General features: G+C 38.4%; 2 protein-coding genes across 2 annotated transcripts in view; both read left to right on the forward strand.

The window, feature by feature from the left end:
- LOC129771816 (glucosylceramide transporter ABCA12) overlaps window positions 1-15682 on the forward strand; it is a 142600-nt gene that overhangs the window by 4190 nt on the left and 122728 nt on the right. The window lies entirely within an intron of this gene.
- On the forward strand, window positions 1242-14560 carry LOC129766203 (uncharacterized). Its single transcript, XM_055766714.1, has 5 exons — window positions 1242-2021; window positions 2080-2242; window positions 2307-2491; window positions 8807-8976; window positions 14293-14560. The coding sequence occupies exons 1-5, from the start codon at window positions 1320-1322 to the stop codon at window positions 14558-14560; spliced, it is 1488 nt and encodes a 495-aa protein (XP_055622689.1). The 5' UTR covers window positions 1242-1319.

Genomic DNA, 15682 nt, shown 5'->3' on the forward strand with positions numbered 1-15682 from the left:
AATCGTGATCACCATCTGATCCTAAGGACACTGAAGTGAAAGTAGTAGAATTCATGATGGAACTGGATTTCATAATTGGAGTAATGACTTTGTACACTTTACGTTGAAGTAAAAGATTACAACAGTCTAAAAAAAATAATGATTATTTATCGCCGGAAACTGATGATAAAGAGAATAACTCGGATCCAGATAAGGATGAACAGGATCTAAAATAAGGATCAAAGATGAACTGGAAGAGATTGGAGAGCCTAAACTGCTATAATAGCAAACACTACAACCGGAGCAGCAAATGAAGCTCTAAAACTAGCAAACAAAAACAAGTTCTTGAAGTTGATTTTCATTCCAACGATGACGTGGTGGAATTATGGACCGTTCTAAAAGGTTGTTCAGGAATGGAACCCAGAAACACGCAACAGTGGATCAAGACGGATGAGACGGCGCAACGCGGAAGGAGGCAAGCGGCAACTCACACCTAGTACCAGAGACCAACCAATTGACGAGTCACCAGCAACAAAACATTATATTTACAAATATATATTATATTTACATTATATTATATTTACAATTTACATTATATTTACAATTAGGAAAAATTAAAAAAAAAAATACACATTCATATATAAAAAAAAATCTATTGCAAAATATATATACAAAAAAAAGAAGAAGGTTGATAACAATATTAGCAGGTAGATAGGAAATCTAACCTTTCGAACCAATTTTAGGGAAAACTCATCTAGTTTCCCCTAAAACTCATTGAGTAGGGGGATATGCAGCAACCAAAAAACCAGACGGGTTTTGTATACCAAAAATTATCAATAGGCTCGAGCCTAAATAAATAGATAGGTCTGGTTGATCTTGAATAAACATATAACATCTTTATCGCACGATCCTTAGTGAGGATCGTGTGAGTCAGTTTTAAGATAAGGTCGGAACGATCCAGAATAAATAAATAAATCCGTTTCTTTTACGATCATATGATTCATATTTTTTCAGATAGGGAAACATTTTATTGCACGACCCGTGTGAGGTCTAGTTTACGATAAGCTCGGGTCGATCCCGAACATAAATAAATACATTTCTCCTGCACGATCCTGTTTGAGGATCGTGTGATTTATAGCGTCTAGTTTTAAGATAGGAATTTTTGTTTATGTTTTGGTGTTACGATAGCGGGGAGCTTATCGTAAGATTAGGTTTCGTTAAGAGGAATGAGAAAAATAAAAAGGGAGTGAGTTTTGAGACACGAAAGAGGACGGTCGTTGTCTCTCTTGTTAGAACGGAAAAGAAATCCAGTTGCCTAGACCGCTAGGCAACGCCTCTCAATGGTACGCTTAGTCCAGTCATTTGCAGAGCTCATTGATACGACCTCCAAAAAAATTCCATTTATAGCCGGAATAATCTCTGCCGGCACTGGCTGTAGTGATGGTTCTGTTGGAATATACACTCGAGTAGCCTCGTATATCGATTGGATAGAATCTACTACGGGAGCAAATTCGAGTCACGCTGAGTGTGCTCGAAACACAGAATGCACCAAGTTTTACAAAGAGACGCCAAGTAACATCCAGTATCGAGTTTGTACTCCGAAATTCCTCGCGAAACTTCTAAACGAAAATGATGGAGATACACCTTTTTGTGGCGGTGCACTTATAGATTATCGCCATGTTATCACTTCGGCTGATTGCGTTAGTGGGTCTAACAAACCAACCCATGTCATCATATCATTTGACAAAATTGGTGTTTCAGAAGTTATAATTCATCCCGAATATCAGCCCAATGTGACAAAGCATAATTTAGCATTGCTGGTATTAGAAAAATATTTTGACAACAAAGAAATCTTTATCACAGCTTGTCTGTGGAAAGCACCTACAACACCGTCGGAGGACATTTTAATTTCAGCAACGGAACAGTCATCGTTCGGCGATAAGCGTTTAATTATTAATACCACAACTGTGCAGCACAGTCAGTGTAAAGCTAATATAATTTGTACCGAAAACAGACAAAATGTGATTCCAGAAGTTTGCAAGGCAAGTTAAAAATATTACGTGGATTTATATTGATGCTTATAACAATTTATCCATGCAGTATAACAGTGGAGACCCGGTAACCAGTGTGTTTGACGAATATATTCCAATCATTTACGGAGTCAACTCAAAGGGAAATGGTTGTGGTGGAAAGGACAATATTTTCGAAATATCATCGATACCATTCAACTATGACTGGATCGAATCGATTATTATCAAAGGCAGTAAGTTTACTCAAAAATCCAACATCTATCCATAACGCCAATGCAAATCCTCGTGTATTTACAGGTCAGTTAATCAATTCGCAGAAAAAACAGAATTTCAGAGGGTATTTCCTCAACAGTACTTGTTCACCACCAACCGGTGGAATCGGTCGTTGTATTCCGGATCAAATGTGCCCTAAACTAATTAATGATCATCGACGAAATTTGTCAAAAATTAAAATTTGCTTCTTCGAGGGCCACAGAGCTGTTGTTTGTTGTTCACAATATGAATAGAATAACTATTATTTTATGTAGGAATCTATATATTGGGTAGAAATATTGGGAAAATTTTCTACAGGATACAATTGTGAAACTTCCAAATTAGTGGATTTAAGTAACACTTCAGAAATGAAAAACTTAAATGATAGTTAATTTTAAAGTGGTTTTCTTAATATTATCCAAAAAATCATAATAAACTTGAATGTTTTTATCAACCAAATTGCAGCTCTCTAACCGCTCTACAAATCTTTCTTTGACACCCAACTTCTATCTTTTAAACAATTCCTGGTGAATTTTCAACTAGAATCTACCAAAATCACGATTTTTACTCCACAGTTCTCACAAAAACGTCTGTTTTATTAGTATTTGGTTAAGATTTCTATGCCTACACACTTGAATGTATCATGAGTGACATGCTCCACAATATGTGTGACCACGGTGCAGGTCAGAAGAAATTTATTTGATGAAAAATCACCCGGCCGCTCTGAAGGGACTACACGGATATTGCATAAACATTAAACGTTTGAGTGCGGAGCAAGATATGCCAAAATGCGAATAAGTTTGGGTATTTTAAGGTGAAGGTGGAGGAGAGCCACAAATGGCACTCATTTCTTTCATTTTGCGAATCAGTGTGAAGAAAATGATCGTTTGCAAACACTTCTCACCAAGTAATATTAACCAAAATCTAATCGATTACTCACCAAATATTAAATTTTCATCTGCCGTCGCAATGTATAGTGGAAAACGTCATATAACTCGAGCTGGTGCTCTGAAAGTTAACTTTTCATTTTTCAATTTTCCGCAATGGTTTTGTTTGTATTGGTGAAAACATCTTTATTCTTTCGACACTGATGCCAGATAACATTATTAAAACAGATATAAAAATCACTCAATAAAATGTTATTCCTGAGTCATAGCGTTTCATGTCATGAAAATCAATATGAAACGTTTAATGGGTCTATAATGTAAGTTTCAGCAACTTGAGCATTGGTTAAGAAAATTGTATTACAGAGCTCGGAACACTGCCACGGCTGCCTATACTTTCAAAAATACTAAACGGAAAAGTATTACATTCAATCAAAATGCCTCGGCTAACGAAGAGAAAGATTAAGGCTCTCCAACGTGAGTATGTGAGAACAATACGATCAACGAAGGAAAATATTGAGAAATTATCGATATTGAGTTACTGTGCGGAAGAACTTGTTGATAACAAAAGAGCCCCAATTCGCTTGTGTTATAAATTTGCTCATGTTACGCTCAGAATTTTACTTCATATGCAAATATTTTACTTCATATGCAAATACACCTCCTATAAAAATTCAATTTGCAATATCCAAAATACATATTTTTAAATTATTTTTTTAATTTTTTTCATACAAAATAGAAGTCATGCAGAAAATTTTAAAAATGGACCCAAGATGGTAAAACTATTTTTGTCAAAATTTGTGGAACATCGAATTTTTAGGAATTTTCGAAACTTCGAATTTTTGTATGTTAACAATCATTCTTAGCCACAAATTATGAATCCTGATGTGATTTAAAACAAAAAAGGTTATTATCAATCTCCTTCTAAATGAAGCTATTCACGAAATATTCAAAAAAATATTTCTAATTTATTGTCTTTTTTATAGTAAATAATCCCTTTTAATATGTTTGTCGTGTTATACCGTCATGTTCATGAAATATTATGAATTTGCTTATAATTTATAAACAACTTTTCCAAACACATCATCATGGTTCATTTTTTGACTCGAGCGTAATTTTTGAAAAGGGCGTATCGATTTGAGTAAGAGAAATCTTTGATAACTTATATCTCAAAAAATATGAGTCGTACCGAAATAGTGTGTCAGAAAGGATTATAGAGTATTATTGGCTTAATTTGAAAAAAATATACACTGAGAAGAAAGTACTCTTTATTTTTTATTTACAAAATAAAATATTAATTTGCTATATCAAAAAATATGTTTTTTTATATTATTTCAATTTTTTCGAATAAAATGGAAGTCATGTAGAAAATTTAAAAAATGGGCCCAAGATGGTAAAACTATTTTTGACGAACTTTGTGGAATTTTTAGGAATTTTGGAAACTTCAAGTTTTTGTATGTTAGTAGTCATTTTTAATCACAAATTCATGTTTTCAAAAGTTACGCTTGAGTTAAAAAAGTTCCCAATTGCTGTGGAAAACTCATATCTCCTCTAACCCAAACGGAATACACACTTTCATTTGAATCAAAAATACTCATGTTTTGTCATTTGTCGATTTTATTTGGAATTACTCTATTATGAAGTAAAGTTCTGTTCGCCTAAAAAAGAGTAATTTGATGCAGCAAAAATGTAAGTTTGATAACAATAACAATTAATTGCATTCTAAATTTGGCATGCTCTGTGGGGTGATATGGTCACGTTTTCGTGGGGTGAATTGGTCATACCAGTTTTTCTTTGGTCTTATTGATTCCAGATACCGCGGAATTACAAAAAAAATAGACAGACAACATAGGGAGAAGGAGGAGCTTCAAAGAGCAACGCAGGACGGATTTTCTTTGTACAAAGCATCGAAAGTTTAGAAGAGAATACACTCGATTTTTGCTACGCTCTCGCTATTGGAGGGCAATCAAGTTCATCCACCATTCCAGTGTCTATTGACAATCGCTTCTGTCATAGTGCTACTCTCACTTCCCGCTCAATAAAAAGAATATCACTCCACTTTCATACAGTCTCGTTTCGCTTCACGTTTAATCCTTTCCTTCCTCTCACTGAAGCGTAATTGTCAAAGTGTCAAATGAAAATAAAAGGTTCTTATTTGGAATGAAAATTTCGTTGGAGCTCGAACAATATTCACTAAAACCAATAGAAATGACGATGTGAAAGGATGTGCAGTGTGCCCGCAGGCGAAATCAGTGGCCGGCGATGATTGTGTAACTAACGGGTATTTAAATAGGGACGCTACAAAAGTAGACCGATAGGGACAGACATATTTTGCCATATTTGGCCCGCTCTCTTGACATTTCTCTTCAGTAAGATTTTCCATTTCATAATGGAAAGACAAACGACAACGAGTTGAGATTATTAAAATTTACTACCGAAATTCGGAGTCAATTTTAGGAGCGCTACGTCCAATTTATGGACGTCATAATCATTCTGCCAAATCAACAATTGAGCGTCTATTGGAGAAATTTGAAACCACAGGCACAGTACAAAATGTTCCCGTGCCAGTGAGGCAAAGAGGTACTCGAATATTGCTGCCGCTAGCGCATCAATTGAGGAAGACCCAAATCAGTCTCTCACACGTCGTTCTCAAGCGTTGGACATCTCTGTGACGTCGTTGTGGCGAATTATGAGAAAAGATCTTGGCCTACATCCTCAAAAGAACAAATTGACACAAGAACTGAAGCCATTTGACGACCAGAAGCGTCGTATCTTCGTGAATTGGGCTGAGCAACAACTTGAAAATGATCCGGATTTTCATCGAAAAACCATCTTCAGCGATAAGGCTCATTTCTGGCTGAATGGCTTCGTCGATAAGCAAAGTATGTGTTATTGGTCAGGCAGCAATCCACACGTACTCAATGAGTCACCATGGCATTCCGAAAAAAATACGGTTTGGTGCGGTTTATAGTCCGGCGGCATCATTGGGCCATACTTCATCCGTGATGATCAAGACCGGCACGTTACTTTGAATGAGAATCGCTACTGCTCAATGATAACCTAATATTTTTGGCCCAAATTGTAGGATATGGACTTGGGCAATATGTGGTTTCAACAGGACGGCGCCACAAGCCGCACAGCGAATTTAACAATTGATTTATTGAAAACCAAGTTTGGTGAGCGTGTCATCTCACGAAATGGCTCAGTTAATTGGCCGCCTCGGTCGTGCGATTTGACGCCGTTAGACTATTTCCTATGGGGCTACGTCATGTCTATGGTCTATGCCAACAAGCCAGCGATGATTGATGAACTTCGTACAAATATCGAACGGGAAATTATAGCAGTATCGACTGATGCTTGAAAACCGTCGAAAATAGGGTTCAGCGACTGGACTTCTGCAGGTGGCCATGCAAAAGAAATCGAGTTTCATACATAATGACAATGTACTTTCACATGAATAAAGAATTTCATTGATATCCAAAACCATTTTTGTTTTATTTGAAAAAAACAATGAGTGGGCTATACCTGTGATATAACCTGTGTAGGACTACCGTTGACTCGGTAATCATTTATTTGAAATTGCATCTGAATCAATTGATGAATGAAAGAATATTTTGAAAGATTGCTGAAAGTTTTTCTTGTTAGTAGAAGTATAAGTATGGAATTGTTATTAACATAAAATTTACTCTTCCGAACTTGTTGGTGGTCCCGAAACGAACCGACGGAATATAAGTGGCCATGTAAAAATAACTGAGGATGTTTAATACATGATTCATATTTGTTTTCGTGAGAATAAAACGAGATTTTTCATGATCACTCCATGCGCAGAATAGAAACTGAGGGCGCCATTTCACGGTGAAAACGAAATGAAGTCCATATAACCTTGCATAAAAATGAAACGAGTAGGTAGTTTCGTGAAAATTTTAAATTGAGTTACGCCTAATGTTAGATATCAGACCACGAATAGAATCAGACGCTCAGAATAATCGATCAAAAACTTAGTAGTCCTCGACGAAAATTCTAGATTAGAGAATGCCTGTAGATCCGGAAGTAGAGACAGAAATATAAAAACTTTTTACTAGAAGATTCGAAAGGTTTCGTAATCGGAAAGAACAGAGGAATCGACCTTTCCATTCTGAGCCGCCGAGCGAAGAAGTTCAATTTTGGTGAAAACGAGTGACATTATTTTGAGTAGATTTTTTTTTTGAAGTAACAGTAAAAATAGGTTCAAAACGTTTCGAGTATTAAGTTTTGATTATTTCCAGATATTTTCGGAGTGATTTGGATAAAAATATCAATAAATCGTGAGTTGCGCGATTATTCAAATCAAGTAGAAGTGAGTTTATTGTTTACTATAAAGACGCTTTTGTTCATTGTGTTAAAAATATTTAGGACAATTGTACAATTGAGTACAATCAATTAGTATAATTAAAAGTTAGTGCAGCAGTGTGCTTTGCACCCAGTAAAACGGAGGTAAATTTTTATTAAAGCAACATTGGTTTGATGATTTTATAATAATGAAAGGCAATTTATACAGCCTTGGTGGCTCCGTGTACAGGTTACATTTACGTGCCCGAGTCCTAGTCGGGCTGCGCTTGCGTTCCGGCGATCAGCCATCGCTGTGAGATCTTGGTGCTACGGTAAATCCCCCGGAGCGGTCTATCGCCTCGTGGTTGCGTACCACTATAGACCATTCTGGAGCGCGTTGGTCAACGAAAGGGAAGCTCGGCCCCGTGTGAGTCGCACGCTACACGCGACCCTACTCCAACACGGTAAGCTCAGGACGGGAAAGTCCACCAACGCCAGCGAGATTTACCGGAACTCACGTCGGTGAGAGTTTTGGTGTCGGAGCGGAATAAATCATCACGCTGCTCCACCATTTGAAAACCCCACCGTTGCTGCACGGGTGAGCTCATCCCGGTATTAAAACACCAATTAGAGTGAGTACCCTGAAACAGAACGCTATATAACGGACCACCACCACAGTTACGCCTAAAACGACACCAATTACATACATTTTACTTTCAAAATTGTACGTTGTAACGAATTGTACGTTATCGTTATCGTACGTTATCGAAGCATAATAAAGTACTCACAAACGTAGTCTATAATACATTATTGTGTTGCTGTTTTAGTACAGTTAATGAATAATTTCAATCAGAAGACGAAACCAGCCTTTCTCATGATGTTTCCCTTCGTACTGTTGATTAAAGATTGATTCATTTAGAATCCGGCATCACAAAACCAGCTGTATTTCGGGATTGATTGAAGGTACAAAACTTGTTTTAGCATCACAATACAGATAATTCATTGTTCTATCAGAAAAAAAATATTGAAAAAATTTTTCCTTTACACTTTGGAAATGTGTACGTTATATCGAGTGACGTTATATCGAGGGTACGTTATAACGAGGGTACGTTGTATCGAAGTTTCCCTGTAGTAGGGACAAAATATTGTGTTAGTAGGAGAATCATAGAGTTAGGAAAACACGTAAAGTAAAGTGTGACGTCACAAGCAATTTAGAATTTTTGGGAAAAGGAGTTAGGTGTTTTGACGAAAATAAGGAACAAAGATTCGGAAAATTTCTGGAAAAAGATTTGGTTAATTTTTTATTAAAATATTAGCGGTTTATTTTAAAATTAGTAAAATTTTCTTATTCAGTTTCGGTTAGAAAGAAAGATTGGGTTCCTCAAAACGACAGAGAAACTTTTCGAAATTCTCGTCAGCAAATTGGGAAGTGTGGCAAGCCGCAATTTGAAGGAGGATACTGTAGCGAGGCCTACGGTACGCGCTGGTCCGGGCAACAATCAATCCGAATCCCGACAGAGGACGTTAGTCCTCTGGCGCAAAAGTCGGCGATTTTAAAAGGCTCGCACAGGACCCCCTTTACAAAATTCATTTCGTTTTTATCGTGATGTGGCAATCTTTCATGACTGTTCCATGCGAAAGCAGAACAGAAACTGATGCTTTTGGATTGCATCACGGGAACACCAAGTCGAATGCATAAATGGGTGGGAATATTCCTTCACTCGGACGCATTCACACGCAAACTATTTTTCATGACTGTTCCATGCGAAAGCAGAACAGAAACTGATGCGAGTAAAAGTACTCACGCCTTGCATGTGTCCGCTATGGTTTTCCAAACCGAGCAAGCGAGCAAAGGAAATCACAGCTTGCATGTATTCGCTATGACGGTTTCTCCATGTGCCTAGATTTTTCGTCCGTGCTCGGGAATACATTGCGATAACCAATCATCATCAATAAGCTAGATTGTGATGATTTCAATAGCTTGCTTCCAAAGCAATTTTTAAGCTATTGAAACAATTTTTTGGACCAATAAGTGACAATCATATAACTCGTTGACATTTTATCTTTCGAATGAAGTGGTTATTATACCACTCCATTCAGCCGGTAAAGAGGTATTAACGTTCAAAACCTTGCAGTCCACCGTCACTCTCGCTTTCGAAACTTTGAACTTACACCCCGGTACAGAAATGAAAGACGTAGTCCTACGTCAAAAAAACTATTGTAGTATAAGAGATTGAAAAACCCGATATATGTACTCATATGCCTCTTTTAATTCCACTTTTTTTTGAATAAAAATAATTATAGGAGGTTGTGTTCAAGACACGACCGCATTGTTGACGTAGAACTACGCTGTAGTTTAATTCAAGTCACTTGTTTATAACTGCGGATATTATCCATTCCACCAGTTTGGTCGCCCTGATTGTTTTTTTGTATTGTAGAATCATTTGACAACAATTGTTTGATTATTAATTCTTGTGCTCGCAGAACACTACATGCTCGATATAAGCGCAGCTGTCATCCTTAGTGGAGAAAGTTTTGCTACTGGCAAGCGAACCCAAATCACATACAAAATTCCAGAATGAATTTACTTTCTTGGTGGTTAAATAAACGAAATAAACTCTATCTGTTAATCTCAACAACCTCGGAAAAAGTAGCACTGCTTCTTTATGATCAATATTAGCGCAAATGTAAATCCTGGTTGAAAGCAGTTTTGCGACAGACACGCGAGCCCAAATAAATTGTTAACTTAATATAAATTATTGAATAACTTGGTATTCCCCAAAAAATTTTTTGGTGCACTACCTTAGCACCTACTTCACCATAGCGTCAGTTCAATGCATTGATGACAGAAAACAAACAATGTTAACTACTCGGAAAAAGACTGAATATCTGTCTCAGCAGAGATTTATTACTAATAACCTAGCGTAAATAGGTCCCCCCGCTATCTCCCCTCCTTGTTTATATTTATCATTACGACTGCATAATTTGCAACACCAAACAATCATCAATCATAGACAAGATTACAAGGCCAATGCACACGGGAGCATATATAAACTGTAACGCTTAGCGAAGATGCACTATTTTTATGTATTGGTTATGAAGCACGCACGTACGTATACAAATATCCATATACGATGGCTTGAAGCAACTAAATATACACACACTCATCTCTGTTTTGCGCTCTTCTCAACAGAAGTCCTTTCTGTTAATATTGCCAGTCTAGATTAGCTTAGCTGTAATCCTTTGTGGAGAGAGCTTTCCTACCGTCTTGCGAAACTAAATCACTGACCAAATTCCAGAACATTTATTTTCATTCTTTTTTCAGAACATTTATTTTCTTGTGGATGGAAAATTTAGCTGTCATGGTGGATATCACAAGCCAAACGGAGGATTTGAACTTGGTCCTGCAAGGTAAAGGTAAATTGAATCACAACATGAGCCAGGTCAGAACAATCGAAAACTAACTCAAGTTTAGAAAACAAATGGGAAATTTTCATTTTGCCCATTTTGACATTGAGCATTTCTCAGGTATCGACAACTAGGAAAAATTTTGACGCACTCCAGTTAGGGATTACATTACCGTGCCAAAATTTCAATAACCGGTTATTCGGTAATGAAAATGGAATTACCGGTAAAACCGGTAAAAAATGCTTTAAAATACCCTTAAATTTTCTTGAAGAAACGGCTTTTATTTAGAATGATTAGTTTACAAAAAAAACATTTGGCAAGTTTTTGTTGGTTGAAGTGATGCTTAAGGACACAGAGAATGTTAATTCTGCCGTCTTCTAATCTAGATCGGATCTCATTATGTTGGGCGTACAGTACGAAGAGTACCGAATACCATTGTCATGTATTTGCATATGATGCCCTCAGTACGAAAACTTTTGCCCGAGGGTTTTCATCAATCCGTTTATAGACGTTGAACTTGGGCTGGACGTTGATACCTTTGATTGCTGCAATCGTCGATCAAGTTTCTCCTTGATGCTCAACTGCAGGTTTAGCATCGTCCAAGAGATTTTCCTCCTGTTGTCCAGCTACTAAATCAATATCATCATCGTCAAATTTGATCAAGTCAGGTACAATTTGAAATGCCTGCTTGACCAATGCAGTCCGTGACGTTTAATAGAAGACGTCAGTCATAATTGATTGTGTCACGATCACGTGCAGAATGATTATTCATATACGGGAACAAATCTGCATTTACGAACCGTCTTTTTACGATCCTTCCAATCAGGGCTTCAACCAGCTGCTTCGAAAAATCCGATGATTGCTCCGCTATTCTAGCTATTCTAGCATAAGTTGCAATCTAACGTCAGCTTCATAAAGAGCGCATTTCTTCCGCAATAACAGTACAACCGTTGTACACCGCGAGTAATCGGTTTTCCACCTTACTAACCATAGATGTAAGAAAATTGTTTATATATATAGTTTTAAAATTATATTTAAGAATTCGACTCCTTTAAACTTAAGTAACTGAGCCTGTAAAAATAAACGAATTAAAAAAAAAAAAAAAAACAGTACAACCGCGACCAGAACTGGTTCGAGGGCATCAACCAATTCCTTTATCGCTGAAGCTTATCTTGTGTTTCGTTTTCAGAACGAGCAGCGATTTTTTAAACTGAAGTTCGGAGGTTGTAGGTCGGAAGTAATAGATCTTATTTGATTCTTGAGTAATTTTTCAAAGTGGCATAAAGGCAAATATTATTCATGGTGTAAAAAAATTACCGAAATTACCTGTTATTGAGTGTAAAATTCCCGGTAATTCGGTAATGGAAAATGACCCGGTATTACCGGTAAAACCAGTTAACAATCTCTAACTCCAGTCGATGAAGGCTGAAGTTTCGTGGTTCCATCAGTTTTTGTTCGAGTTCCGACAGCCAAACTAGCGTTGGCTGAAAACATTTCATCTTTGGCAGAAATTATGCCATTTCGTGTGCTAGAGGGTCAAATGCGCAAATAATGAGCTGTTTTAAAAGCTTAATAATGGTTTGTATGTATGCGAGCAGACATCTCTTTCTGTTTTCTTTTCTCATTTCATTTGGGATTGTGCCAAAAAAAGTCCATACGACGTCAATGGGGATCGAACCAAGGTCGGCTGGAAGGCAAAGAAATTTCACACGACCATGCTATCCATATAGTTGCCAGTGCTGTTATATAGAAGCGTGATAATATTACACCTCATCATAAAGTCTGGTCCGTGTATTTGGCGTATTTGGGTGTAGCACCGATAAAGTTCGGTCTGTACGAGAAATATGTGGCAACTGACGCGACATGCGAGAAGCCGTGCGAGAAGACGGCAAAACAGATCTACGAGCTGCTCAACCCGTTTTTTAAACCTTCTAAAAAAGTTTTAGGTTTTTACCTCACTTTGTTCTCGAGCTATGGATTTTTAGGTACAGAATTGAATGCTTTCTGATTTGAATTAAGGAGTGAGTCAATAAGTATGTATATTTTACATTTCATTATGAACAGTAGTGGTAAAACATTAAAGATGAAACGGATATACGGGAACTATCCGGTATCCGGCCTATCCGGCCAATATTTGCTATCCGGCCGGATACCGGATAGTGACTCACTCAGCTGTCTTTCACTGTAAATACTACAGCAAGTAGCTCAAATATAAACTCTAGCAAACCTCGCCAGTAGCGAGTATGTACTGCTCAGATTAGAGTAACCTCCAAACATAAGGATCGTGATGGCGATCGATTCTAAATAGTTTTTTACATAATAGTAGATATTGTAAGCATTAGAACTCCTAAAAGATCTGACTTGAACCTCGGGTCTTAAAAGGTTGCAAACAGTTAATTTTGATCACTTGAAATGTCACACCTCCAGCATTTAAAGATGCTCTCATACGAAGTAAGTTCGGTGTTCTTTGTGCAGTCTCGCCCTTGCCCAAATACTTTTTTGATGCAGCAATATGCGGAATTATCTCGAATATATAAAAACCCAACGCAATACTCCATCAGGTCTAACATTTGTTGAGTCATCAAATTTGTGTTTCGGTCATAATAATTTCGATTTGTAGTAAAGTAAAAGTACCCTCCCTCAGACTACTCTGAGTACCTCTTCTGAAGACAGTTCTAAGTTTTTTTTTAAATCTCAATTATTTTAAACGAAAATCTTCATATTCGTTCATAATATTTATTCAGAAATGTGTTTATTTCTATCTTAAATTTAAGGTATTATTTGCTACATGTACGTTTATCTTTATTTTGTATTCGCTAAAAAAAAGGCAAATATCCGGCCGCCCGATATACGGCTATCCGGTCTCGAAACTGGCCGGATATCCCTTATCCGGTGTCCGGCCAAACCACTATCCGTTTCATCACTAGAAAAAATCATTGCGGCCCGCGGCTATGATAAAAATTCTAATTTGAACCGTACCATGCCTATACCTGGCCACCACTGTCTTATGCGGAAAACTCTTAGAGCACATAGGAGTTTGAGAGACGACGATTCCAGAAAGAGGGAAGCTTTAACTTCCTTCCTTATAGCTTGCGAGTTGCTTGAAAGTGTGTATGGAAATCTAAGAAGGATAGCTGGGTGAAGTTCATAAGTGAAACAAATTCAGAGTTTCCAACTAAAAATTTATGGTAGAAAATCAATTCACTGAGTGGTAGAACTTTTCAGGAGTCCATCAGGCTGATACGGTAGTACTACTACCGATGATCCCGCCTGCACTAGTGAAATTCTTGCCGTTTACTATGCGGAAATGTCGGCTTCGAATGATTATTCTACGCAATCCAAAGAGCTAAAGAAGGAATGTGAAAAGCTTCCTCTTGTCTTACCAACACACCACTCGGACAAGTATCACGAGGTCCATAACCTATCCACAGAGTGAAAGGTCAGCCATGTGATGTAGACGATTTAGGCTACCTCATGCTAATGCACCTCACAATCGCGGCGAAATGCTTGCTGTTGCAAGTATTTAATGATATATGGATTCGTGACACCATCCTTAATGTGTGTAAGACTGTGACATCTAGTGTCAGTGGCTATAGATCCATAACGCTACTCAGCTGTGTGGAGAAAGTAATGGAAAAGATGGTTAACAGAAGACTGACTGAGGTGCTGGAAAGAGAGAAGCTCTTGGATGAACGGTAGTTTGGGTTCCGCTCTAGTAGGGGAGTCGAAAGCTACCTAGTAGAACTTGAATCGTTTCAAGCCCTCACATGTTGAGCCGTGGAGCTGCCGGCCTAGAATAGCACTTCGGGTCGAAGTCCCCGTCCCTGTCGTAGAAGGCGACTAATCGGGTGACAACGCGAGTAAGGGCGCGGTAAAGCCTATTGAGAATGCACGGGGGAAATACCGTGTACAGGAGCAGCGAGAGGAGTGCCGAGCACATCAGGATCGACGCCAGTAAGATCCTGATTACGACACACTGGTATGACATGGAAACGGACAACATGCGACACTAAAGGCTGACAGTCGTGCTATTCTGCTCCCTGAGTAAGGAAGGGTGATACCTTCTTGAAACGGCGGGTGGGGTAATAGTGCGATTGCCCCCGTCCCGGTAACAACTTGGCTAGTCTTCGGGTACGTTCGATGCTCGTCTAGGCTCAGGCACTAGGTACTAGGCATCAGATGTCACATTCCTGACTTGCGCTGATCCGGCTCTGAACACGGTCCCCATGAAGGACCGTGTCAACCCCTGCATGACCTCACTGCTTGCATAGATAACCATGGGATCACAAAAAGGCGACTATGTACAACGAGCGGAGATAGCGGTCCGGAGTTGGGACCCAACTAAAATGGAGACAACTAACAAAACCAACGAAGAACGAAGAAACAGTATGATGGATACAGGAGACCAAGCCAACGCGTTCGCTTGTAGTAAAAAGCTGCTGCGATCGCCAATACTGAAACAAGTGGTAACACCAGGTCCTAGTGGCAGTAATGGAGGAATACCCGAGACCCAGCAAAGTCGAGGGATCAATCCCCTGTTCCTGCCAAAGTCCAGCGGTAGTTTAACCCAGGAAGGAGGGTTGACTGGAGAAAGCATTCTGAACACGATCATGATAAGGGTCAAAGAACTAGACACATTCGTGCAGGACAAACCCAACGTGCATAAAGAGATCAAGACCAGGGTGTCGGGTATAAGATCCCTCTTGGGACGAGCTATGAAGGAGCACGATGGACTCGTCGAAAGGACGAAAACTGCCGAGAAAACACTCGCAGAAGCGTTGCAAAAAGCTGCAGCTGGACAGGTGACGCCAAAGATTCCTC

This window comes from Toxorhynchites rutilus, chromosome 2, assembly GCF_029784135.1.
Source record: "Toxorhynchites rutilus septentrionalis strain SRP chromosome 2, ASM2978413v1, whole genome shotgun sequence".
NCBI lineage: Eukaryota > Metazoa > Arthropoda > Insecta > Diptera > Culicidae > Toxorhynchites > Toxorhynchites rutilus.

What these genes read in the sequence shown, in the direction of transcription:
- LOC129766203 (XM_055766714.1), top strand. Translation starts at nt 1,320, where the DNA reads ATGGTACGCTTAGTCCAGTCATTTGCAGAGCTCATTGATACGACCTCC. An exon ending in TGATTCCAGAAGTTTGCAAG is followed by an intron (nt 2,022 to 2,079) that starts GCAAGTTAAAAA and finishes TTATCCATGCAG; the next exon opens with TATAACAGTGGAGACCCGGT. An exon ending in TCGAGGGCCACAGAGCTGTT is followed by an intron (nt 2,492 to 8,806) that starts GTTTGTTGTTCA and finishes TTTCTTATTCAG; the next exon opens with TTTCGGTTAGAAAGAAAGAT.